This window comes from Chiloscyllium punctatum, chromosome 15 (genome assembly GCF_047496795.1).
Source record: "Chiloscyllium punctatum isolate Juve2018m chromosome 15, sChiPun1.3, whole genome shotgun sequence".
Classification (NCBI taxonomy): Eukaryota; Metazoa; Chordata; class Chondrichthyes; order Orectolobiformes; family Hemiscylliidae; genus Chiloscyllium; species Chiloscyllium punctatum.
Genome location: NC_092753.1, coordinates 92,193,505 through 92,219,902, shown reverse-complemented (window position 1 = coordinate 92,219,902; position 26,398 = coordinate 92,193,505). Strand labels below are relative to the sequence as shown.

General features: G+C 44.6%; 1 protein-coding gene across 2 annotated transcripts in view; it reads right to left on the bottom strand.

Annotated features, from left to right (window-relative positions):
- LOC140486503 (neural cell adhesion molecule 2-like) overlaps positions 1 to 26,398 on the bottom strand; it is a 1,585,952-nt gene that overhangs the window by 432,029 nt on the left and 1,127,525 nt on the right. For both annotated transcript variants that reach the window (XM_072585745.1, XM_072585744.1), the window contains exon 5: positions 22,614 to 22,751. In XM_072585745.1, the coding sequence (XP_072441846.1) occupies positions 22,614 to 22,751 (138 nt within the window). The remainder of the gene's footprint in view (positions 1 to 22,613; positions 22,752 to 26,398) is intronic.

Below are 26,398 nucleotides of genomic sequence, written 5' to 3'. Positions count from 1 at the left end.
CACACTACCATACATCAAGAGCATTTCCGAACTGACAGCCAGACTACTGCGACCACTAGGATTCATAACAGCACACAAACCAACAGCCACTCTCAGACAACAACTCACCAGAACGAAGGACCCAATACCCAGCATGAGCAAAACCAATGTAGTATACAAAATCCCATGCAAGGACTGCACAAAACACTACACAGGACAAACAGGAAGACAGCTAACGATCCGCATCCATGAACACCAACTAGCCACGAAACGACACGACCAGCTATCTTTAGTAGGCACACACGCACATGACAAGCAACATGAATTCGATTGGGACAACACTACTATTATAGGACAAGCTAAACAGAGAACAGCCAGGGAATTCCTAGAGGCATGACACTCATCCACAGATTGAATCAATAAGCACATCGACCCGGACCCAATATACCGGCCACTGCAGCGGACAACTGGAACTGACAACCGGAAGCGGCAGAGACAAACCATTATAAATGCCGGAGGAAACATCGCAGAAGCGCTTCACAGGAGGCTCCCAAGCACTGAGGATGTCACCTAGACAGGGGACGAAACGTCTGCAACACAAATTCCCAGCTCGGCGAACACAACCACAACAAATTTTGATCAATTTAGTCAATGGGTTGAGGAGAGGCAGATGTAGTTTAATTTGGATCAATGCGGCCTATTGCATTTTGGTAAAACAAACAAAGGCAGGGCTTCTACAACTAATAGTAGTGTCCTGGGTAGTGTTGTCTGACAGAGAAACTACGGGTTCAGGTATATAACTGTTAGAATTTTGCATCACAGGTAGAAAGGGTGGTTAAGAAGGCACTTAGCGTACTTGCATTCATTGCTCAGGCATTTGAATATATGAGTTGGGACGTCATGTTGAGGCTTTTTTTGAGTACAGTGTCCAGTTCCGGTCACCCAGTTATAGAAAGGATGTTATTAAACTGGAAAGGGTTCAGAAGTAATTAACCAGGTTGTTGCCGGGTATGGAAGGTTTGAGTTAAAAAGAAAGATTGGGACATTTTCACTGGAGTGTAGGAGGTTGAGAGGGGACCTGATAGAAGTTTATAAAATCATGAGGGGGTATAGATAGAGTTAATAGTATGTATCTTTTCCTCAAGATAGGGGATTTCAAGACCAGGGGGACACATTTTAAGGTGAAAGGAAAAAGATTTAAAAAAGGTTATGAGGGACTTTTTTTTTACACAGGGGGTGGTCCGCATGTGGAATGACCTTCCTGAGGAAGTAGTGGATGTGGGAACAGTTACAACATTTAAAGCACATTTGGATAAGCACCTGAATAGGAAGGGGTGTGGGGATATGGGCCAGGAGCAGGCAGGTGGGGTTAGTTTAGTTTGGGATTACGTTTGGCATGGACTTGTTGGACCGAAGGCTCTGTCTCTGTGCTTTATGACTCCATGACTCTATGTGCAGATTTGGTGGATTGGCCATGGTAAATTTCCCCATGGTATCCAGGGATGTGCAGGGAAGATGGATTAACCATGGCAAATGTGGGATTGGGGGACAGGGTGGGGATTGGGTTTGGGTGGGATGCTTTTCAGAGGGTCGATGCAGAACAGACTTGATGGCAGAGTAGCCTCTTTCAGCGCTGCAGGAATTCTATTTCTCTGAATTAACTATGATATGACTTGATATATCCCCTTGAAAACCCCAAAGAAACACACAGGACAGGAGGATTGATACAGTATTAAAGGTGAGAAAATATAGGAGTTATAAACAAATTCTGTTGATCAAAGTCAAGGGGGTGTGATGAGATATTTCTCACTTTTGTTGAGTGTGAGTAATGATGAAACTGTTATTATTAGTCAAGTTAATTCCCAGACTTAAATCTAGCTTGATTGTTAGTTTGGTTTCAAATTATCAAGATAGTGTCACACTGAAATATCACAGTGCAATTCTGCAGATTTGATTTTAACAATAATGCAGAACTTTATTTCACAGAAGAGCTGAAGTTAAAATGGAATAAAACCAAATTATTTACATGTAATATGAGTTTAGAGATTTTGAAACATGCAGTAAAATATAATCCCTTTACTTCCTCAAAAAATTCCTTCACAGATTCCAAAAGCACTCATTAACAGCATTAATATCAGAGAGAGAGTACCTCTTCTATCCTCTCTAGATTTAGTATATTTTCTAATCAATCTGCTTAGAGATGTAATTACACACCTCTGGAGCAGGTGGGACCTGAACCCAGTCTCCTGACAAAGACCTCTTTCGGCTTAATATAACTGTGACATCAATTCTCAATCAAGTAAATCTGACAGCCTATTCCTGGAGTTTTCACACACCTGAGTTTAAACATTCTCAGCCTCAAATAATCTAATTTTCAAACACTTCTCTGTTTTTTTTTGCCAAACTCCTTACACTGAGGTAATCTTTTTTTAACAACTTTCTTCCTCTCTCAGGAAGACTTTTTTTTGCATTCACCGTCAATCCATTTCTGCAGAACTGCCCCAAAACTGAACCTGAAATAAAAGACAACTCATTTTTCAAGCTGTGGATGTTTTCCTGAATCTTAAAATAAAACAGGTCTGCAAGTTTCTAACATAAACTCTGATGCAGCATCGCTTACTTACCATAGGACATAGAACACAGGATGTTAAAGCGCAGCACAGGCCCTTCGGCCCTCAATGTTGCGCCGACCTGTGAAAATAATCGGATGCCCATCTAACTTACACCATTCCATTATTATCCATATGTATATCCAATGACCATTTAAATGCCCTTAACATCAGTGAGTTTACTACAGTTGCAGGCAGGCCGTTCCACACTATGCGACTCTCTGAGTGAAAAAACTACCCCCACTTTTTGTAAATTCTCCAAATGTACACCAAAGAGCATGAGGTTTATCTACAGTTCTACAAGATCCTGGTGAGACCACACTTGGAATATTGTGTCCAGTTCTAGTCATCCTATTATAGGAAAGATGCAAACACTTTGGAGAGCGTGCAGAGAAGGCTTACGAGGATGCTTTAGGTTCCCTACAGTGTGGAAACAGGCCCTTCGGCCCAACAAGTCCACACCGACCCTCCCATGAGTAACTCACCCAGACCCATTTCCCTCTGACTAATGCACCTCGCACTATGGGCGATTTAGCATAGCCAGTTCACCTGACCTTCACATCTTTGTGACTGTGAGAGAAAACCCAGAGCACCCAGAGGATACCCACACAGACACAGTGAGAACATGCAAACTCCACACAGACAGTGGCTTGAGGCTTGGAACCCTGGCGCTTGTGAGGCAGCAGTGCTAACCACTGTGCCACCATGCCACCTGGACTAGAAGGCTTGTCTTATGAAGAGATGTTGACTGAGCTCAGACTTTTCTCTCTGGAGAGAAGGAGGAAGAGAGGTGGACTGATTGAGTTATACAAGGTAATGAGAGGCATGAGTAGAGTCGATAGCCAGAGACTTTTCCCCAGGGCAGGACTGACTGCCACAAGGGGTCATAGTTTTAAGGTGTTAGGAGGAAGGTATAGAGGAGACGTCAGAGGTAGGTTCTTTATGCAGAGAGTTGTGAATGCATGGAATGCATTGCCAGTGATGGTAGCGGAAACAGAATCATTGGGGACACTTAAGCGATTGCTGGACATGCACATGGATAGCAGTGAATTGAGGGGTGCGTAGGTTAGGTTACTTTATTTTAGATTAGGATTAATCCTCGGCAGAACATCATGGGCTGAAGAGCCTGTTCTGTGCTATACTTTTCTATGTTCTATGTTCTAAAAAAAGTCTCTGAAAGCTTCCTCTCTATGAAGTTTTTTAAAAGAAATTACCATAACTTAAATTAATCATTAAACCCTTCAATTACAATTGTACAGAAAAACCCATATGTCACTAATTCAAAATTCAAACATCCAAACTAAAAATAAATGACATTAAAAATATATATAAAATTCATATTCCCTGCAACATAAAAAAATGTCTCTTCTCTGTCTCTTGACATTCATTGCCAAATCATTCTGCAGTCCAAGAGGGACTGTTCACATTTTGTGGGGCAGCACAGTGGCTCAGTGGTTAATGCTGCTACCTCATAGCACCAGGGACCTCGGTTCAATTCCAGCCTCGGTGTGGAGTTCGCACATACTCCCTGTGTCTATGTGGGTTGCCTCCAGATAGACAATAGGTGCAGGAGTAGGCCATTCTGCCCTTCGAGCCAGCACTACCATTCATTATGAGCATGGCTGATCATCCTCAATCAGTATCCTGTTCTTGCCTTATCCCCATAACCCTTAAATCCACTCTCCTAAAGAGCTCTATCCAATTCTTTCTTGAAAATATCCAGAGACTTGGCCTCCATCGCCTTCTGGGGCAGAGTGTTCCACACACTCACCACTCTCTGGGTGAAGACGTTTCTCCTCAACTCTGTTCTAAATGGCCTACCCCTTATTTTTAAACTGTGTCCTGTGGTTTGGGACTCACCCATCAGCGGAACCATGCTTCCTGCCTCCAGAGTGTCCAATCCTTTAATAATCTTATATATCTCAATCAGATCCCCTCTCAGCCTTCTAAACTCAAGGGTATACAAGCCTAGTCGCTCCAATCTTTCAATGTAAGATAGTCCCGCCATTCCAGGAATTGACCTCATGAACTTACGTTGCACTCCCTCAATAGCCAGAATGTCTTTCCTCAAATTTGGAGACCAAAACTGCACACAATATTCCAGATGCGGTCTCACCAGGGCCCTGTACAGCTGCTGAAGAACCTCTTTGCTTCTATACTCAATTCCTCTTGTTATGAAGGCCAGCATGCTATTCGCCTTCTTCACTACCTGCTGTACCTGCATGCTTGCTTTCATTGACTGATGTACAAGAACACCTAGATCTCGTTGTACTGCCCCTTTACTTAATTTGACTCCATTTAGGTATAATCTGCCTTCCTGTTCTTGCCACCAAAGTGGATAACCACACATTTATCCACATTAAACTGCATCTGTCATGCATCTGTCCACTCACATAACCTGTCCAGGTCACCCTGTATTCTCCGAACATACTCCTCACATTTCACCCTGCCACCCAGCTTTGTATCATCATCAAATTTGCTAATGTTACTTTTAATACCATCACCTATATCATTAATGTATATTGTAAAAAGTTGCGGTCCCAGCACTGACCCCACTGGTCACTGCCTGCCATTCCAAAAGGGAGCCGTTTATCACTACTCTTTGTTTCCTGTCAGCCAACCAATTTTCAATCAAAGTCAGTATTTTGCCCCCAATACCATGCACCCTAAGTTTGCTCACTAACCTCCTATGTGGGACTTTATCAAAGGCTTTCTGAAAGTCCACATCCATCAAAGTTTTACTTGCACATCCACTAATATCATTTATTGTATCCGTTGCTCCCGATGCGGTCTCCTCTACATTGGGGAGACTGGGCGCCTCCTAGCAGACCACTTTAGGGAACATCTCCGGGACACCCGCACCAATCAACCACACCGCCCCGTGTCCCAACATTTCAACTTCCCCTCCCACTCTGCCAAGGACATGGAGGTCCTGGGCCTCCTTCATCGCCGCTCCCTCACCACCAGACGCCTGGAGGAAGAACGCCTCATCTTCCGCCTCGGAACACTTCAACCCAGGGCATCAATGTGGACTTCAACAGTTTCCTCATTTCCCCTTCCTCCACCTCACCCTAGTTCTAAACTTCCAGCTCAGTAACTGTCCCCATGACTTGTCCGGACTTGTCCTACCTGCCTATCTCCTTTTCCACCTATCCACTCCACCCTCTCCTCCCTGACCTATCACCTTCATCCTCTCCCCCACTCACCCATTGTACTCTATGCTACTCTCGCCCCACCCCCACCCTCCTCTAGCTTATCTCTCCACGTTTCAGGCTCACTGCCTTTATTCCTGATGAAGGGCTTTTGCCCGAAACGTCGATTTCGAAGCTACTTGGATGCTGCCTGAACTGCTGTGCTCTTCCAGCACCACTAATCCAGAATCTGGTTTCCAGCATCTGCAGTCATTGTTTTTACCTCGTTGATTTTAACCCTACTGCAAATCCTCTTGCAAGGATGCCTGCCTTGAAGAAGTTTTCCTCCTCTCTCTACAAAAATCTCAGGGAGTCCCTCTCCCACTGCAACTCCCAGGTCATTTCCTCTGCGCTGAAGCTCTTCAACCATGTCGTGAAACAAACTCGCTACCACAGCCACATTCACTTCCTCAGTGCCTGCCTCCATAACCAACTCATCCCATACGGACTCCGGACCACCTTTAAACCAGCAGAGTTCGGACCCGAAAAGGACAAATCATACAGACTCCAGATTCAAAAACACCAGCAACAGTTCTCCTTCAAGATCCTCCGCTCCACGCTTGCAGCAATGCGCCGGCACCTAACCTCTCTCCAGTCAGCCCTGCCTCAGCTGAGGGCCACACTCTGTCAGAGTGCAAAGGACCCACTTTGGACTACATCCTCAGGAGAATTCATACTCTCAACAAACAGTATTTCAACTCCATCTCAAATATCAAAAACTGTAAGTACAACAAACTTTTATCCACCCACCTCCATAACCAGTGCTCCTCAAACATTCCAGAAGATTCCCCTGTCCTCGGAACCTATTCCACCATTAGCCATGCGGCTGATGGAGTTGCCACCCCCACGCTGATTGATGATGTCACTTCTGCCCCCATCATGGCCACACCCACAACCACTTCCACCCCTCACAATTCCTCATGCATCACACCTGACATCACTTCTGCCCTTCACATCATCGCTGATGCCACATGCTCAGTGACTTCCGCCACCCCTACTGCTATGGTCACCACCACTTCCGCCCCCACCAGCGCCACTCACCTGCATTCTGCTGGCATGCCCCCCACTGTCACTATCCCCCATCCCCCAGAAACCCGAGGGGAACACTACCCCTGCTCATGACTCCACCCCCATTCCCTCCACCATCACACCCACTCCAGTTACAGGTTCCGCCCCCACTCCCAGCTCTACACCCACACCAGATCCCAGCTCCCAGCCCTGCCGAGTTTTTACCATCCCCCCAGACCTCCCCCTCACTGAGGATGAACGATCAGTCCTCTGCAAAGGACTCACCTTCATCCCCCTCCGTCCACGCATCAATGAATTTAATACACGCCGTGACATCGAACATTTCTTCCATCGCCTCCGCCTCCGAGCTTACTTTCACAATCAGGACTCCCGCCCACCTTCCGAGGACCCCTTCGCCCACCTCCAACACACTGCATCCACCTGGACACCCCGCGCTGGCCTATTACCTGTCCTCGACCTCGTCATTTCCAACTGCCGCTGGGACTTTAACCGTCTCAACCTGTCTACCTCCCTCCCCCACTCCAACCTCTCACCCTCACAACACACAGCCCTCCAATCCCTCTGCTCCAATCCCAACCTCACCATCAAGCCAGCGGATAAAGGAGGCGCAGTGGTAGTCTGGCGCACTGACTTCTACACCGCTGAAGCCAAACGTCAACTCGAGGACACCTCTTCCTACTGCCCCCTCGACCATGACCCCACCCCCCATCACCAAACCATCATCTGCCAGATCATACAGAACCTCATCACCTCAGGAGATTTCCCACCCACAGCTTCCAACCTCATAGTCTGGGAACCCAGCACTGCCCGGTTCTACCTCCTTCCCAAGATCCACAAGCCTGACCACCCTGGCCGACCCATTGTCTCAGCATGCTCCTGCCCCACTGAACTCATCTCTACCTACCTCGACACTGTCCTATCCCCCCTCGTCCAGGAACTCCCCACATACGTTCGAGACACCACCCACGCCCTCCACCTCCTCCAAGACTTCCGTTTCCCTGGCCCCCAATGCCTCATCTTCACCATGGATATCCAATCCCTCTACACCTCCATTCGCCATGACCAGGGCCTCCAAGCCCTCCGTTTTTTCCTCTCCAGACGTCCCCAACAGTACCCTTCCACCGACACTCTCATTCGTTTGGCCGAACTGGTCCTCACCCTTAACAATTTCTCCTTTGAATCCTCCCACTTCCTCCAGACCAAAGGGGTAGCCATGGGCACACATATGGGCCCCAGCTATTCCTGTCTCTTTGTTGGCTACATAGAGCAGTTGATCTTCCGTAATTACATCGGCACCACTCCCCACCTCTTCCTCCGCTACATTGATGACTGCATTGGCACCACCTCGTGCTCCCGCGAGGAGGTTGAGCAATTCATCAACTTCACCAACACATTCCACCCTGACCTTAAATTTACCTGGACCATCTCTGACACCTCCCTCCCCTTCCTGGATCTCTTCATCTCCACTAATGACGACCGACTTGACACTGACATTTTTTACAAACCCACCGACTCCCACAGCTACCTGGATTACACCTCTTCCCAGCTTACCACTTGCAAAAATGCCATCCCGTATTCCCAATTCCTCCACCTCCGCCAGATCTGCTCCCAGGAGGACCAGTTCCACCACAGGACACACCAGATGGCCTCCTTCTTTAGAGACCGCAATTTCCCTTCCCACGTGGTTAAAAATTGCCCTCCAACGCATCTCGTCTACATCCAGCACCTCCACTCTCAGACCCCACCCCTCCAACCGTAACAAGGACAGAACGCCCCTGGTGCTCACCTTCCACCCTACCAACCTTCGCATAAACCAAAACATCCGCCGACATTTCCGCCACCTCCAAAAAGACCCCACCACCAGGGATATATTTCCCTCCTCACCCCTTTCCACCTTCCGCAAAGACTGTTCCCTCCATGACTACCTGGTCAGGTCCACGCCCCCAAACAACCCACCCTCCAATCCTGGCACTTTCCCCTGCCACCTCAGGAACTGTAAAACCTGCGCCCTCACCTCCATCCAAGGCCCTAAAGGAGCCTTCCACATCCAATAAAGTTTTACTTGCACATCCATTAATATCATTTATTGTATCCATTGCTCCCGATGCGGTCTCCTCTACATTGGGGAGACTGGGCGACTCCTAGCAGACCGCTTTAGGGAACATCTCCGGGACACCCGCACCAATCAACCACACCGTCCCGTGTCCCAACATTTCAACTTCCCCTTCCACTCTGCCAAGGACATTGAGATCCTGGGCCTCCTTCATTGCCGCTCCCTCACCACCAGACGCCTGGAGGAAGAACGCCTCATCTTCCGCCTTGGAACACTTCAACCCCAGGGCATCAATGTGGACTTCAACAGTTTCCTCATTTCCCCTTCCTCCACCTCACCCTAGTTCTAAACTTCCAGCTCAGCACTGTCCCCATAACTTGTCCGGACTTGTCCTACCTGCCTATCTCCTTTTCCACCTATCCACTCCACCCTCTCCTCCCTGACCTATCACCTTCATCCCCTCCCCCACTCACCCATTGTACTCTATGCTACTTTCTCCCCACCCCCACTCTCCTCTAGCTTATCTCTCCATGCTTCAGGCTCACTGCCTTTATTCCTGATGAAGGGCTTTTGCCCGAAATGTCGATTTCGAAGCTACTTGGATGCTGCCTGAACTGCTGTGCTCTTCCAGCACCACTAATCCAGAATCTGGTTTCCAGCATCTGCAGTCATTGTTTTTACCTCCTTTCTGAAAGTCCAGTTACACTGGCTCCTTCACTTCGAGGTCCCTGATCAAATTCGTTCATTGCATAACACCAGATCCAGAATTGCCTTCTCCCTGGTCGGCTCCAGCACCAGCTGTTCTAAGAATCCATCTCAGAGGCACTCCACAAACTCCCTTCCTTGGGGTCCAGTATCATCCTGATTCTCCCAGTCTACCTGCATGCTGAAATTCCCTTGGATGCTCTGGTTTCCTTCCACAGTCTAAAGATGTGCAAGTTAGTGAATTGGCCATGTCAAATTTTCCATTGTGTTCATGGATGTGTGGGTGAGGTGCATTAATTGGGCGAATTGTAGGGTAGGGAAATGGGTCTGGGTGGGATACTCATCAGCGGCTCAGTGTGGACCTGTTCGGCCAAATGGCCTGTTCCCACAGAGTATGAATATTCTTTAAGTCCCTGAGGAGTTCTGAATGAACTCTATTAAAAGGTCGATCCCTCAGTGATTATAGAGTCATAAAGCAGCATGGAAACAGACCCTTCGGTCCAACCTGTCCACGCTGTCCAGATATCCCAACCCAATCTAGTCCCACCTGCCAGCACCCGGCCCATATCCCTCCAATACCTTCCTGCTCATATACCCATCCAGATGCCTTTTAAATGTTGCAATTGCACTAGCCTCGACCACTTCCTCTGGCAGCCCATTCCACACACACAACCCGCTGCGTGAAAAAGTTGCCCCTTAGGTCCCTTTTATATCTTTCCCCTCTCACCCTAAACCTATGCTCTCTAGTGCAGGACTCCCCCACCCCAGGGAAACGACCTTGTCTATTTACCCTATCTATGCCCCACATGATTTTATAAACCTCTGACAGCCTCTGACACTCCAGGGAAAACAGCCCCAGCCTATTGAAACTCTCCCTGTAGCTCAAATCCTCCAACCCTGGCAACATCCTTGTAAATCTTTTCTGAACCCTTGCAAGTTTCACAACATCTTTCCGATAGGAAGGAGACCAGAATTGCACACAATATTTTGACAGTGGCCTAACCAAGGTCCTGTACAGCTTCAATATGACCTCCCAACTCATGTACTCAATACTCTGACCAATAAAGGAAATCATACCAAACGCCTTCTTTACTATCCTGTCTACCTGCGACTCTACTTTCAAGGAGCTTTGAATCTGCACTCCAAGGTCTCTTTATTCAAGAGTACTCCCTAGGACCTTACCAGTAAATATATAATTCCTGCTAAGATTTGTTTTCCCAAAATACAGCACCTCACATTTATCTAAATTAAACTCCATCTGCCACTCCTCAGCTCATTGGTTTATCCGAGCAAGATCCCGTTGTAATCTGAGGTAACCTTCTTCGCTGTGCGCTATACCCTCAATTTTGGTGTCATCTGCAAACTTACTAACTATACCTCTTAAGGTCACATCCAATTCATTTATATAAATGATGAAAAGTAGCGGACCCAGCACCGATCCTTGCGATACTCCACTGGTCATAGGCTTCCAGTCTGAAAAACAACCCTCCACCACCACCCTCTGTCTTCTATCTTTGACCCTGATGGTACTTGTCCAATGTGCCTAAATTAACATGTTTCTGGTGTTATCACAGAATCACAGTCCTGTTACATATAGAAACAGGCCATTCAACTCATCATGCCCACACTGGTTCTATTTCCTAAAGCCCAATCTTCTGCCTTCTTCCTTTATCCCTGTACATCAATTCCATCTGGATAATTGCCCAATGCCTTTTTTGAATGCTTCTGTTGAACATACTTCCACCACATTTCAATGCAGCACATTCTGGACCCTACCTACAACTGTGTGAAAGTTATAGCAAGTTACATTGCTGTCAATTACCTAGATAAACATTTATTTTGTAGTTTAAAAGATATTTGGGTATGTACATGAATAGGAAAGGCTTAAAGGAATATGGGCTAGAAGAAGACAGGTGGGAATAGTTTAGTTTGGGATTATGTTTGGCATAGACTGGTTGGACTGAAACATGTGTTTCTGTGTTGTATAAGTTTATGACTCTATGACAGCTGTTGTTAAGTTGCCATCATTACAGTAAATTTACGATTGACGTTAATTTTAAAGTGAGCAAGGGAATCTGTTAATGAAGCCGACACTGTTCCTGCGAGGGAGATGACTGATTGGTACATTTGCTCTTGTCTGGTTGTAATTAGATCATTGTTTCCCTCTATGTTTGCCTTGTACAATGGCTTAATCCAGAGTTCCCAAATAGAAGGTGGCAGAACCCAATCAGGTTATGGGCAAGATTTTGGGATGATGAGCCATAAGGCAGCAATGGTGTTCAGGGATCTCACCTGTATTTTGACAGTAGCACGGCCCAGTTAAACGTTCCTATGTCTTTCTACCCGTCAGTGAATGTGACTTCACTCTGTGCTTTATTTCAGGGTGAACCTAGTAGTTTTAAAGGTTCACCAGTGCCCTGCTCAACACCTCCCACCCCTTCCCCACCAAACTGGTCAACACTTACCCTCCCTTCCCCTCCCCCCGCATGAAGAAACTTTCACACATCCAATCCTGGTTTAAAAGCTCTCTCATTCTTCTGTGGGCAATTTTCACTCTGAAGTTACAAATGTGAGGCACTGAAATAGGGCCACATTATGAAAGAGTTTGGAATACGGTTTCAGTCGTTCTGTTAGAACATAGAACAGTACAGGCCCTTCGGCCATCTGTGTTGTGCTGACCTTTTATCCTACTCTAAGATCAGACTAACCTACATACCCTTCATTTTATTATCACCCATGTGCCTATCCAAGAGTCACTTAAATGTCCCTAATGTATCTGACTCTACTACCGCTGCTGGCAGTGCATTCCACGCACCCCCCACTGTCTGTGTAAAGAACCTAAGTCTGACATCTCTCCTAAACTCTCCTCCAATCACCTGAAAATTATGCCCCCTTGTGGTAGTCATTTCTGTCCTGGGAAAATGTTTCTGGCTATCTACTGTATCTCAGCCTCTCGTCACCTTGTACACCTCTATCTAGTCACCTATCATCCTTCTTTACCCCAATGAGAAAAGCCCTAGCTCCCTCAACCTTACTTCATAAGACACACCCTCCAGTCTAGGCAGCATCCTTGTAAATTTCCCCTGCACCTTCTCTAAATCTTCCACATCTTTCCTATCATGAGGTGACCAGAACTGAACACAATATTCCAAGTGTGATCTAACCAGGGCTTTATAGAGCTGCAGCATAACCTCACAGCTCTTAAACTCAATCCACCTGCTAATGAAAGCCAATACACCATATGCCTTCTTAACAACTCTGCCAAATTGGGTGGCAACTTTGAGTGATCTATGAACATGGACCCCAAGATCCCTCAGTTCCTCCACACTGCCAAGAATCCTGCCTTTAACCCAGTATTCTGTATTCAAAATCAACGTTCCATGTGAATCTATTCACACTTTTCCTGGTTGAACTCCATCTGCCACTTCTTAGCCCAGCTCTGCATCCTGCCAATTTCCAATTGCAACCGACAACATCCCTCCACACTATCCACCACTCCACCTATCTTTGTGTGATTGGCAAACTTACTAACTCACCCTTCCACTTCCTCATCCAAGTCATTAATACAAATCACAAAGAGCAGAGGTCCCAGACCCTATCCCTGCTGAACACCACTGGTCACCGAGTTCCAGGCTGAATATTTTCCATCTATTACCTTCCTCTGTCTTCTATGGGCCAGCCAATTCTGTATCCAGACAGCCAGATTCCCCTGTCGTTGAGAGTGTGTTGTTGGAAAAGGACAGCAGGTCAGGCAACATCCAAGGAGCAGGAAAATTTATGTTTTGGGCTGGAGCCATTCATCAGGAATGAGGAGTACAGTGAGACAGAGGCTCACTGAGATCTTCGTAGAGACAGGAGGAGAACTTCTTCAAGGTAAGCATCCTTGGAAGAGACTTCACGGTAAGGTTGAAATCAACTAGGAGACAGTGAGGTCTGCAAATGCTGGAGATCAGAGTTGAGTGTGTGTTGCTTGAAAAGCGCAGCAGGTCAGGCAGCATCCGAGGAACAGGAGAATTGACGTTTTGGGTCTGAGCCCTTCATCAGGTCATTCTTGTTCCTTGGATGCTGCCTGACCTGCTGTGCTTTTCCAGCAACACACTCTCAACTCTGATCTCCAGCATTTGCCAACCTCACTGTCTCCTAGTAGATTTCCCTGTATCCCATGTCACTTTACTTTCTGAATGAGCCTACCGTGGGGAACCTTATTAAACGCCTTGCTAAAATCCATGTATACCACATCCACTGCTCTACATTCATCAATGTGTTTTCTCACATCATCAAAGAATTCAAGAAGGTCTGTGAGGCTTGACCTGCCCTCATAAAGCCATGCTGACTATCTCTAATTAAGTTATGGCATTCTAAGTAGACATAAATCCTGTCCCTTATCATCCTCTCCAATAATTTGCCCACCACAGATGTAACACTGACTGGCCTGTAGTTCCCATGATTATCCCTATTCCCTATCTTGAACAAGGGAATAACATTTGCAATGGAAATTAGTAGATATACTCTGTTAATCCAAAGTTTACAAAGGTAACAAACACAAAACCTTCTCAAAATGTTAAACAGTAGCTAAGAAATGAAATATATGTTAAATATATCATTTTACTTGCATGACACTGTAATCTTTTGCTCTAAATTCAGTGTCTTATGGTTCTATTTCACAACCACCTGATGAAGGAGCGGTGCTCCAAAAGCTAGTGCTTCCAAATAAACCTGTTGGACTATAACCTGGTGTTGTGTGATTTTTAACTTTGTCCACCCCACTCCAACACTGGCTCCTCCACATCATGTTTATCAGAATGGAAAGCCCTAAGATGTTTCAAAGGAGTATCATCAAACAAAGTGTGACACCAAATTGCATCAGGAGATATTTGATCAGATGGCGAAAATGTTGGTCAAAGACAGAGGTTTTAAGAAATGTCTTAAAAGAATAAAGTGTGTAAGGAAGCCAGAGCAGTGTAGATCGAGAATTTCAGAGTTCTGATTCCAGAAAGCTCAAGGCAATGCCGTCACTGGCAGTATAATTAACATAAGAGATGGTCAGAATTAGAGGAGTTGTTGATATTGTGGAAGGTTGTTGGGATGTCAGGATGATAGGGCAAAGTCAAATCATAGAGTCAATAGAAAATAAGGATGAGAATGTTCATATCCTGATGTTGCTTGACCAGGAGCTGAGGTAGATTAATGAATCCAGGGATAACATCAGGTTGATGCAGCTTGAAGATCTAAATACTGCAGATTTTCTGTACAAAGTTATAATGAAGCTGAACAGTTGTGTAATTGCGAAGGATCTTTAAAATGATGAAACAATATAATGTGGTAGACATAGGGATTGATATTCTGGAGTTTCCTCTGACCCCCACCACTGACCGCCACACCTTAGGTATCAAGAAATCATCTCACACTTTGTTCACAGCACAGACTACCCTGTGGAGTATTTAAAGACACTGAACTATCCGGATTATGTCCCTTCACACTCAACTGTGCAATTACATGAACTCCGACATTCTGAACTCCCCCTCCACCCTTTACAGAACATAGACCACAGAACATAGGATAGTACAGCACAGTACAGGCCTTTCAGCCTGCAATGTTGTGCCGACCTTTTCTCCTACTCTAAGATCAAACTAACTTACATACCCCTCATTTTACTATCATCCATGTGCCTATCCAAGAGTCGCTTAAATGTCCCTAATGTATCTGGCTCTACTGCCGTTGCTGGCACTGCATTCCACACACCCACCACTCTATGTGTAAAGAAACTACCTCTGACATTGCCCCTAAAACTTCTTCCAATTACCCTAAAATTATGCCCCCTCATGATAGTCATTTCCATCTTGGGCAAAAGCCTCTGGCTATCCACTCAACTTATGTCTGTCATCATTTTGTTCACCTCTATCAGGTCACCTCTCATCCTTCTTCGCTTCAATGAGAAAAGCCCTTGCTCCCTCAACCGTACTTCACAAGACACACCCTCCAGTCCATCGTCCTGGTAAATCTCCTCTGCGACCTCTCTCAAGCTTCCACATCCTTCCTATAATGAGGCGACCAGAAGTGAACACAATATTCCAAGTGTGACCTAACCAGGGCTCTATAGAGCTGCAGCATAACCTCATGGCTCTGAAACTCAATCCTCCTGTTAATGAAAGCCAACAGACCATACACCTTCTTAAGGGAGACAGTTGTAGGTGCCTTTAGATATTTTCTCATCTACCTATTCAGTGATGTTTTGACACACCTCTGGAGGAGGTTGAACTTGATTCCAGGCTTCCTGGGTTCAAATGTAGGGATACTACCACTGCACCACAAGACCCCAAAGGTAAAGTCACCATAGGCTCTCATTGGTGATGAATTTAACCTGAGGGCCACCACATACTGGGAGCCATTGAGAAGATGGGACTTTCAAGGTGGCCTCAGCTGGTATCAGAATCAAACCCACATTGTTGACAATACTCTGCATCACAAACCAGCCTTCCAGCCAACTGAGCTAACTGATTGGCTCAAGGGCACTCTGCCTGCCAAGAAATCTTAAATGTGCAAAAGAAAGAAAATTCTTGTGCATTTTTAATGCATTTATTAAAGAAATGAAAGGACCTTTCACCAAAACAGAGCAACCCAATGCACATTACAGCCAAATATGGACTTCCCATTATAATGTTGGAAACACAGCAACTACCTTAAGCACAAGAGCTTCTCATAAGCAATAATGTGACCACAACCAAATAATGTGTTTCCAGTGATGCTGATTGAGGGATAAATGTTTGTCAAAAACATGGGAAAATACCCAGTTGAAAATATACTACCATGGGATCATTTATCATAACTTGTTGCTGTTTAATCTGGAGAGATAGAATTTTCTGTTAATCAGTATTTGCTGTCAGAACCTTGTCTTCATAATGTTCTTTGAGTTACAACTTTACCTAATGTCATTTTACTGGAGAGGCAATCAGCAGCACACAGTAATTCTCTCCAAATCAATGGAAGGGATCATTGGGTGGATTGAGGGAGCTGCCTATGGTGATAGAAATATTAATTGAGGGGATACTTTACTTTAGAGTAACAAGAGATGATCATCCTGCAGCATATAAAACACTGAAGTGGTTGAGCAGGGCAGGTGATAAAAGATTGTTTCCTTTGCTTTGGGAAATAAGAAACGGGGAGCCAGTCTCAGGATGTGTGGCTGATCATTTAGGACTGAAATGAGGAGAAATTACTTCATTCAGAGGATTGTAAATCTTGGAATTCTCTATCCCAGAGGTTTGTAGAGGCTGGATCATTGGATATATTTAAGGACAAAATGGAGAAATTTTAGCCTTACAATGAATCATTAGATTAGATTACTTACAGTGTGGAAACAGGCCCTTCAGCCCAACAAGTCCACACCGTCCCGCCGAAGCGCAACCCACCCATACCCCTACATTTACCCCTTACCTAACACTATGGGCAATTTAGCATGGCCAATTCACCTGACCTGCACATCTTTGGACTGTGGGAGGAAACCGGAGCACCCGGAGGAAACCCACACAGACACGGGGAGAACGTGCAAACTCCACACAGTCAGTTGCCTGAGGCGGGAATTGAACCCGGGTCTCTGGTGCTGTGAGGCAGCAGTGCTAACCACTGTGCCACCGTGCCACCCACTATGGGAGTTGGAAAGTGTGGTGCTGGTAAAGCACAGCCAGTCAGGCAGTATCCGAGGAGCAGGAGAGTTGACATTTTGAGCATAAACTCTTTATCCGGAGAATTTATGCTCCAAACGTCGATTTTCCTGCCCCTCGGATTTTGCTTGACCGGCTGTGCTTTTCCAGCACCACACTTTTTGACTCTGATCTCCAGCATCTGCAGTTCTCGCTTTCTCCTAATGCATCATGGGATTTGGGCGACGAGCCGGAAAATGGAGTTGGACCCCTGTATCTGTCATGATCATGCTGAGGGGCAGAACAAGATCAATGGGCCGAATGGTCTTCTTCACTCCGTTTCTTGCATTCTTGTGATGTCAGAAACAAACTGCCATCTGTTATTGGTTATTGGTGTACAATTGGTTATTTAACTCACGTCTGCAGGGCTGAAAGATTTACAGCTCCTTTCCTTTTACTGAAAACTGTCTAATGGAGCCTGATTAGTTTTGGGTGGTTGAGTTGTTTTAAGAATTGGCTGAAATTCCGGTTTGATCTGCATGGGATTAATCATTCTGTTCCAGAGATTGTCAGACATTATTCCCCCAGTTTTAGTCAGCTACTTTTTGAACAAGGGAAATCAGGTGAGGGATAAAAGTGGATTAGGTAAGGAAATCATCTTAACTGGTTAAAGAAACCATGGGGCTGCCAAACTATAGTCGCTCCACACAGGAAGATTTGTCATTGCAAGTGAAGACTCCTGTATTAGAGATTCTCCAGTTAATGATTTTGATTCTGAAAGACTACGTCTAATCATGCCATCCATCCCCTTAGCTTCCTAGAAAAGATTACACTGTAAAATCCTACAAGTGAAAACTAGTCTGCATCTCTCTGAGGTATAGTGTTCTACTACCTTGACGCATTTGCAATCATTAGTTGCTCAGCTTTTCATCTCTGCAGCTCTTTCAGGGTCTAACCAGGAGAGATTTGAGCTTATTTCCAGTCTCTGCACTGAGTCATCTGGTGTGCAGTTGTACTGAGTAACTTTGTTCTTTTTGTAACCTTGTAAACACAAGCCATAAGCATCACCATGCAATAGAAACCTTGTCTTACATGAGCTGAGACCAGCCTCACCATATATCCTTAAATAGGTCTAGTAGGAATACTGTCTCGTCAAAGTACTTCAGTGAGGAACAAATGTGCTATGAAATTTATATGCTATTAAATATGGCTGGGGAGCTAATCTGGAACAACTGAAGGCCAGTAAATATCACGGCAAATACATTCACAAACTCTCAGCCTGCAGATTACAAATTCAACCATTAACACTTAAGTGCATGCCCTTTGTGGACCTCTCAGCACAATTCTGGGGAGTGCTGCACTGTCAGGGATGCAGTCTTTCCATCAGATGTCTAACTAATGCCTCTGTAGCACTCTCTGTCAGATTTTTAAGACACTACCACCACTATTCAAGGTCCATGGAACACTCACTGTTGTCTTAACCCTCTCCGTAACTCTCCTCTCTTCTTCTCTCCTCTCCGTAACTCTCCTCACCCTGCTTGTGAGAGTTTGCTGTGCACAAGAAATGACTGATCAATTCCAACATTATAACAGAGACACACTCTGGAAGTACTATACTGGTGCTGAAGAGCTTCAAGAATTCCAAGGTTGTGAAAGGTACTGAGTAAATGCAAGTCTTTTGATTTGGGTCTGGCTTATGAATTAATAAAGGTAGAATCCAACTGCCCACTGCTTGTTCAAGAGGTAAGCATAGAATCCACTGCAGAGGCCCCAAACAGCAAAGTGATAGAGGAGAAAGTGAGGATTGCAGATGCTCGAGATTAGAGTCGAGAGTGTGGTGCTGGAAAAGCACAGCAGGTCAGGCAGCATCTGAGGAACAGGAGAGTCGATGTTTTGGGCATAAGCCCTTTATCAGGAATGAATTCTTGATGAAAGGCTTTTGCCAGCAAAGTGATAGAATCAGACCAACCGCTTCTTCACAGATGGTAGTTGAAAGATAAGTATTTGATCTGTCATCATGATGGGGCTTAGACTGCAGAGGAGTATGGCATCATGGTGGCTCAGTGGTTAGCACTGCTGCCTCAGCGCCAGGGACCTGGGTTCAATCCCAGCCTGGGGCAACTGCCTGTGTGAAGTTTGCACATTCTCCCCGTATCTGCGTGAGTATGCTCCAGGTGCTTTGGTGTCCTCCCACAGTCCAAAGATGTGCAGGTCAGGTGAATTAGCCATGCTAGATTGTCCATAGTATTCAGGAATGTGCTGGTTAGGTGGACTAGCCATGGGAAATGCTGGGTGATAGAGTAGGGAGGTGGGTCTGGGGGTGGGGGTGGGATAGTCTTCAGAGGGTTGGCGTGGACTTGATGGGTTGAATGGCCTGCTTTCACACTGTATGGATTATATGAGTAACTGTATCTGATGTGATAATACTTACGTGAGGTCCCATTATATAAAAAACAATATGTGGTTAACATGGAATTGAAAAATTGAATAAACATCTACGGCAGCTCCTGATATTACATACAGTCTCAGAGATTTCAGTTCTGGATTAATAATAAACTATTCAGTTCCAAAGAATAGCACACTTTCCTCAGTATGTCATACTTTAAGAGGTGCCAAAGGATAAAGGGCGGGGTTAAATTGTACATATGTAAATGCACAGAGTATCACAAACAAAACTGGGGAACTGGGAGCAGAATTTGCTCTAGGCAGATATGGCACAGTAACATTCCCAAAAACATTGCTCAAGCCAGAACAGGCCTGGATAGGTAACATCCCAGATTATCAGGCCAAAGTTAGTGAAAAGGAAGGAGGTGTAGCAGTATCACAGCCCTTGAACGAGATACAGTTCCCAATTAGAATCTATGTGGTTAGAGGTGAGAAACGGGAAGGGAGCAGTGATATTTTTAGTTATTTATTATAAACCTCTAAGCAGTGGGGAGGAAGCAGTCTGTTATACCACTTGCATTAAAATAAAAACATTTCAAAGCACTCATCCTTGAATGTATCACATTAACCTGAAACTGCCTGTTGTTCCTACTAGACTTATTTGATTTAGTCCCTCTATTGTCTTCAAACACAGATCTACTTCTCTGGTTTCCATCCCCTGCCACACTAGTTTAAGCCCTCCTGAGTGGTATTAGTAAACCTCCCTACAAAGATAGAATCATAGAAGCCCTACAGTGTTGAAAAAAGCCATTTGGTCCAACCGACCCTCTGAAGAGTATTCCACTCAGACACTTTCCCCTGTCCTATTACTCGACATCTCCCCCTGACTAATGCACCTATTCTACACATCCCTGAACAATATGGGCAAATTAGCATGGCCAATTCATCTAACCTGCGCATCTTTGGACTTTGGGGGGAAACTGGAGCACCTAGTGGAAACCCATGCAGACATGGGGAGAACGTGCAAACTCCACATAGTCGCCAGAGGGTGTGGAATTGAACCTGGATTCCTGGTGCCATGAGGCAACAGTGCTCACCCCTGCGCAACCGTGCAACCCCTGCAGTTTAGGTGTAACCCTATCTTCTTATACATGTCCCACCTGCCCTGGAGGATTGTAATGATCCAGATATCTGAAGCCTTCCCTCCTACATCACCTCTGCAGCCACGTATTCAACTGCATTATCTTCCTATTTCTGGCCTCACGAGTACGTAGCACAGGAAATAAACCCAAGATTGCAACCCAAGAGGTCCTCCTTTTCAACTTTCTATCAAACTCCATCAATTCCCTTTCCAGGACCTTATTTCTCTTCCTGCATATGTCATTAGTACCAATATTGGCCACAATCTCTGCCTACTCACCCTCCCTTTCAGAATATCCCATGCTTGCTCAGAGGCATCCTCAATCCTGGCACCATTAAATGAGCATTATTATTTCATGCCGATCTCCTGCTTTTCTCCATTCTCTTGCATATTGCTTTTATCCAAGTAATTACCAAATGTTGTCTTGAATGCGTCAATTGAACCTGCCTCCACCATATTTCCAGGCAGTACATTCCTCACTATACACTGAGTGAAAAAAAAATCCTTATACTTGTTCCTTTCTTGAGCAAAATCTAGAAAGAACTTCAATGGAGAGTTCCAAAGGAGTGTTGTGCAGACTTGAAATGTTAACTCTGTTTCTGTGTCCAAAGATTCTGACAGACCTGTTGAGTTTCTCCAGCCTTTTTTGTGTTTGTTTCAGAATTCCAGCATCTGCTGTATTTTCCCCTAATCAACCAATATCTACTGAATTGGGGGGGGGGGGGGTGCGGGGAGGTGGGGGGGGGGGGGGGATGGACCAAGAGCAAGTGGCTGAGTGGTCTACTTCTGCTCTTATGTTGTGTGTCCAGAACCTACATTTTTGCTGAAACAAACATAACTTTGCAATGCTGAGCATTGGCAACCACCACAAGGCATCAGAATCTGTACAGAATATAGGTAAAAAGTCTTAGGTGTTCTTGTGCTTTGGCAATAGCACTGATATGAAGAGTTTTCAGCTCCTCAATTCTTTGTGAAGTGCAAGTCCTTTCTGAGAAATCTCCCATGAGGCACCGATCTCAACTGAATTTCTGCTCTACTGCCCCTTCAATCCACATAGAGAGTCATAGTCATAGAGACATACAACACAGAAACAGACTCTTCAGTCCAACTCGTCCATGCCGACCAGATATTGTAAACTGATCCATTCCCATTTGCCAGCATTTGGCCCATATCCCTCTAAACCTTCCTATTCGTATATCCATTCAGATGCCTTTTAAATGTTGGAACTGTACCAGCCGTGACCAATTCCTCTGCCAGCTCATTACATATATGCACCACCCTCTGTATGAAAAAGCTGCCCCTTAAGAACCTTCTAAATCTTTCCCCTTAAACTTATGCCCTCTCATTTTGGAGTCCTTTGCACTGGGAAAGGACCTTTACTATTCACCCTTTTCCATGCCTGTCATGATTTTATAATCCACTGTAAGGTCACCTTTCATCCTCCAATGCTCCAGAGAAAATAGCCCCAGTCTATTCAGCCTCTCCCAATGCTTCCCTCAGGACACTGGATCCTATTTAAGTCAGTGTTCATTCACTGAGTAGTTAATATTGGAAAAAAAAATGGGAATCCAGAACTGGAGAGGACAAATATTGCAGAAGTTTGACGGGCTGGAAGAGGTCACAGAGACTGGAAGAAGTGACTGGGTGAGGAGTTAAGAATAGAGAGGAGAAACTTAAATTGAGCTTTAATATTATGCAGTGAACAAGGCAAGTTATCTTTCTACAATAACAAAATGCAAAAGACAGTAACATCACTAAATTACGTCATATTGAAAATTCAGCAAGATGGTTGACTCATTTATACATATTTCATTCAGGAGTGAACAGTAATCAAAACCCAGGAGCAAGAAGAAAGTGCACAGAACAATCTAGTAATCTTACCATTCACAATAACAGAGATGTCTCTAAAATCAATTTCACCCCGGGCCTCCACTCTCCCCTCACATCGGTAAATGCCTTCATTCTTCTTGCTAATGCGTTGGATCTTCAAACTGTTGTTATCAATCATTGTAAACTTGTCTGGGAAGAAAAGAGTGAAATGACAACTCATGAAAAGTATGAAACAATGCATAGGAGACGATTTGACAATTTTCCCACAAATCTTTAAAAAGGAGTAAAGATGTCGCATTTATATAGCCTCTTTCATGGTCTCAGCGTGTTCCAAAGCACTTTCCAGTCAGTGAAATATCATCGAAGTGTGGTTCCCATTGTAATGTAGGAAACACAGCGTTGAATTTGGACACAGCAAGCAGGCAGCAAGTCACCTGTACCAGTGACACTGATTTGTGAATAAACTTTGGCCTGGGCACCATGGATAATTTCCTCTTCCTTCTTCCATCTGGGTCATTGCTTCTTTTCTATCCACCTGCCAGAGCCTCCGTTTAAATTCTCAAATGATAAACAACACCGCCAACAGTGCAGCACTCCCTCTATAGAGTCAGCCTAGATATCTGTGCTCCAGTCTCTAACAAAGGACTTCAGCTCACAGCTTCATGACTTAGAGAAGCTAGTCCTATTCATTAAGCTGCAGACAATACTTCAGCTGGATAAATCCAGTTATTAGTCTTAGCTCTGTTTAAATTTCAAAGAAAAGAATTTCCAGCAGTCAACAACAAGTTAGATTTACCTTTTATCCTTTGAACTATCACAGCAAAGCCTAATCAAATTAATAACAAGCAAAGGAAGGAATCATAAAGACAGGTGACCAATAACTTGATAAAAGAAATAGATTTTAAGGTATATCTTATAGAAAAGGATGTAACTTCTCAAGTTTAGGAACTCTGTGAAGGCATGGCCTGCCAATGGTGGAGAAAGGAATTAGGGAATGCCCAAGAGGAACAATGTGGAGGAAGATTCTCTTGGCTCGTGTTCTGGAAGTGTTGCAGGGCTGGACACAGAAAGGACTTAGGTACTAGAGGGAATTAGAAGAGGAAGAAGAGCATTTTGAAATTTAATTTTAATGCGTTGCTGTGCTTGGAGAACCAATGTGAGTCACTACCTGAAAATCTTTGAGGAAGTCACAACCAATTGCAGCCCATGTCAAATATTCCAGATAAAATTCCACATCAAAGGCAATGAATTAAGTGCATTAAAAAAGGGTCAAATCTAGGGTATTCTGCTCTTTGAGCCCTTAGACAAGCACGAAGAGAGTACCTCAACACTTGCATGTCTTGGTACAGAGTGTGGCATTGGGAATTTGGTGAGTGAAGGAATTTTAGCGGTTATTCCCTCCTTTAAATTTGAATTTGCTCATTTACAGCACTTAACAAATTAAAGACTTGATTACTTTAAACATTTGTTGTTAAAGTTAGGTTTCTTTGAACTTTGGTTGAGATTAAACAAACTCTCTGTTGGAGAGGTAGCCACAATTAATTAATTATTTGAACTGGTTTTCTTTATTCAGCAGTGCACACTCATTACTGTAGAATTTCATGGATATATGCAGTTAATCTTGCGAAGCACATGAAATATTCAAGCATGAAGACAGCAACTTAAGTGAGTGTAGCAGAGTGTAGCATCCACTGTGGGCTGGAGAGGGACCTGGAGTGTGAGGCAAAGGATCCAGTTGTTGCAGTCCAAATGGATACCACCAACACAGGTAGAATTGGGAAAGAGTTTCTAGTAAAGCATTATAAATAACTAGAGCTAGGCAGCTCTGATGAAGACTCATCTAGACTCAACAGGTTGGCTTGCTCTCTCTGTCTCTCTTTCTCCGTGGATGCTGCCTGACTCACAGTGATTTCCAGCATGTTTTATTTACAGTACAGATTGCAGCATCTGCAGTATTTTGCTCCTCTAGACCTTGGGAACTTGGTTAAGGCAGGTGGTATTCTGAACGTTGACATGAATGAAATGGGCCATGGGTGGGTGCCAGAAACCAGCAACAGGATGTGAGGCTGAAGCTTCGAATCACTAAGTCGGTGAGTTTATAAGTGAGTAGTTGGTGAGATTTAAATTTATCATCTCTATAGAAGGGTGTATAATTTCAACTGGAACAGCGGGGGGGGGGGGGGGGTGGGTGGCGGGGTGTATAGTATTGCACTACATTGACAAATTAACGAGTTAAACCAACTGATATAATTACAAAAAGTCATTGGGGGTTATTTCCAAGCTGATCAAAATTAAAGACAATGGAATTGTCCATGCAGGTTCAAGGTGTAGGACAGATGAGCTGCTAAATGACAACACGATCCATAGTGACAACATCCCCTGCTGTCCTCTGCAGTTGAATAAATTTTAGCTCAGAGTTGATGAGCTAATGGTCGAGATACAGGTACTGTGAGGCATCATGGAGTGGGAAATTCACTTGGAGGATTTGTTTCAGAACGCAGTCACATCCATTTAGGTAAAGTCATCTGATTTGTCAGTCATTAGGGACAGAAGAGTGTGACTGCACGTAATGCATGTAAAGGAGATCAAGAGGGTGGAAGTGGAGAAGATTCAGACCATTCCATTGTCTGACAGGTTTGAGATTCTTATCGATTGTATGGATGAGAGTAAGGGCTGTTGAGTGGATGAGTAAACTGACTATGCTACTGTGATAAATTAGCAAATCAAGAAAGGAAGTAAATAGAACTGTAATAGTTTCCTGTAATTTAGTCAGGGATGTAGTCAATGTTCTCTGTAGCCAAGAGCCTGATAGTAGAATGTTGCGCTGCCTGCCTAGTGGAATGATTCAGGATATCTACAATGGGCTGGAGAAACCATAGTGAGAGGTGAAGGATCCAGTTGTACTGGTTCAGATGGATACCAAAAACATAGACAGAACTACGAAAGAGTTTTTAGTTTGCATTATAAATATCTAAAAGTTAACCTTGCAAGCAGAATCCCAAAGCTAAATTATTACTCAAGTCATAATCCAATTGGTTTAGGATTATGAAGATTAGAGAGTCAATGTGTGGCTCAAATATGGGAGAAACAGGTTTTGACTCCTGGGCAGGCACTGGTACCATTGGAACAGGCCTCAACTACAATACTGAAAAATATAACTAGGGTGTCAGAGAGAGGGCTTTAAACGAAATAATGACAGGTAGTGATACCCAAGAGGAAATTTAGTACATCAAAGGAGAACAATGGGGTCATGGAACAGTTAGTCATTTGGACAATGGTGACTAGATTGTAGCAAGAGTGAACAAAACAGTGCCTCAATGGCCCAGCGGTTAGTACTGTTGCCTCACAGCACCAGACACCCACGTTCGATTCCAGCCTCAGGCTGTGTGGAGTTTGCACATTCTACCCCAGTCTGTGTGGGTTTCCTCCCAAGACCCAAAGATGTGCAAGTTAGGTGATTTGCCCATAGTGTTCAGGGATGTATAGGTTAGGTGCATTAGTCTGGTGTAAATGTAAAGTAGTAGGGGAATAGGTCTGGGTGGGTTATTCTTTGGAGGGTTGGTGTTGGGCTGAAGGGCCTGTTTCCACACTGTAAGGATTTGATATGTTTTTAAAAATTGCCATAAAGAATGCACAAACTGAAAGGTCCACCATCAGAAGGTCATAGTTGCAAAAATACCAAAAGAAAAGAGCTAAGGAATCTGTACCTGAATGAAAGCATTCATCAGAAAAGGAATAAGCTGTTAGCACAGGTAGAAATAAAAATGTATGACTTGAGAGGAATGGTTGCATGATCACAAAGGCTGGGTCCTAAACATTGAAGAGTATATTGAAAG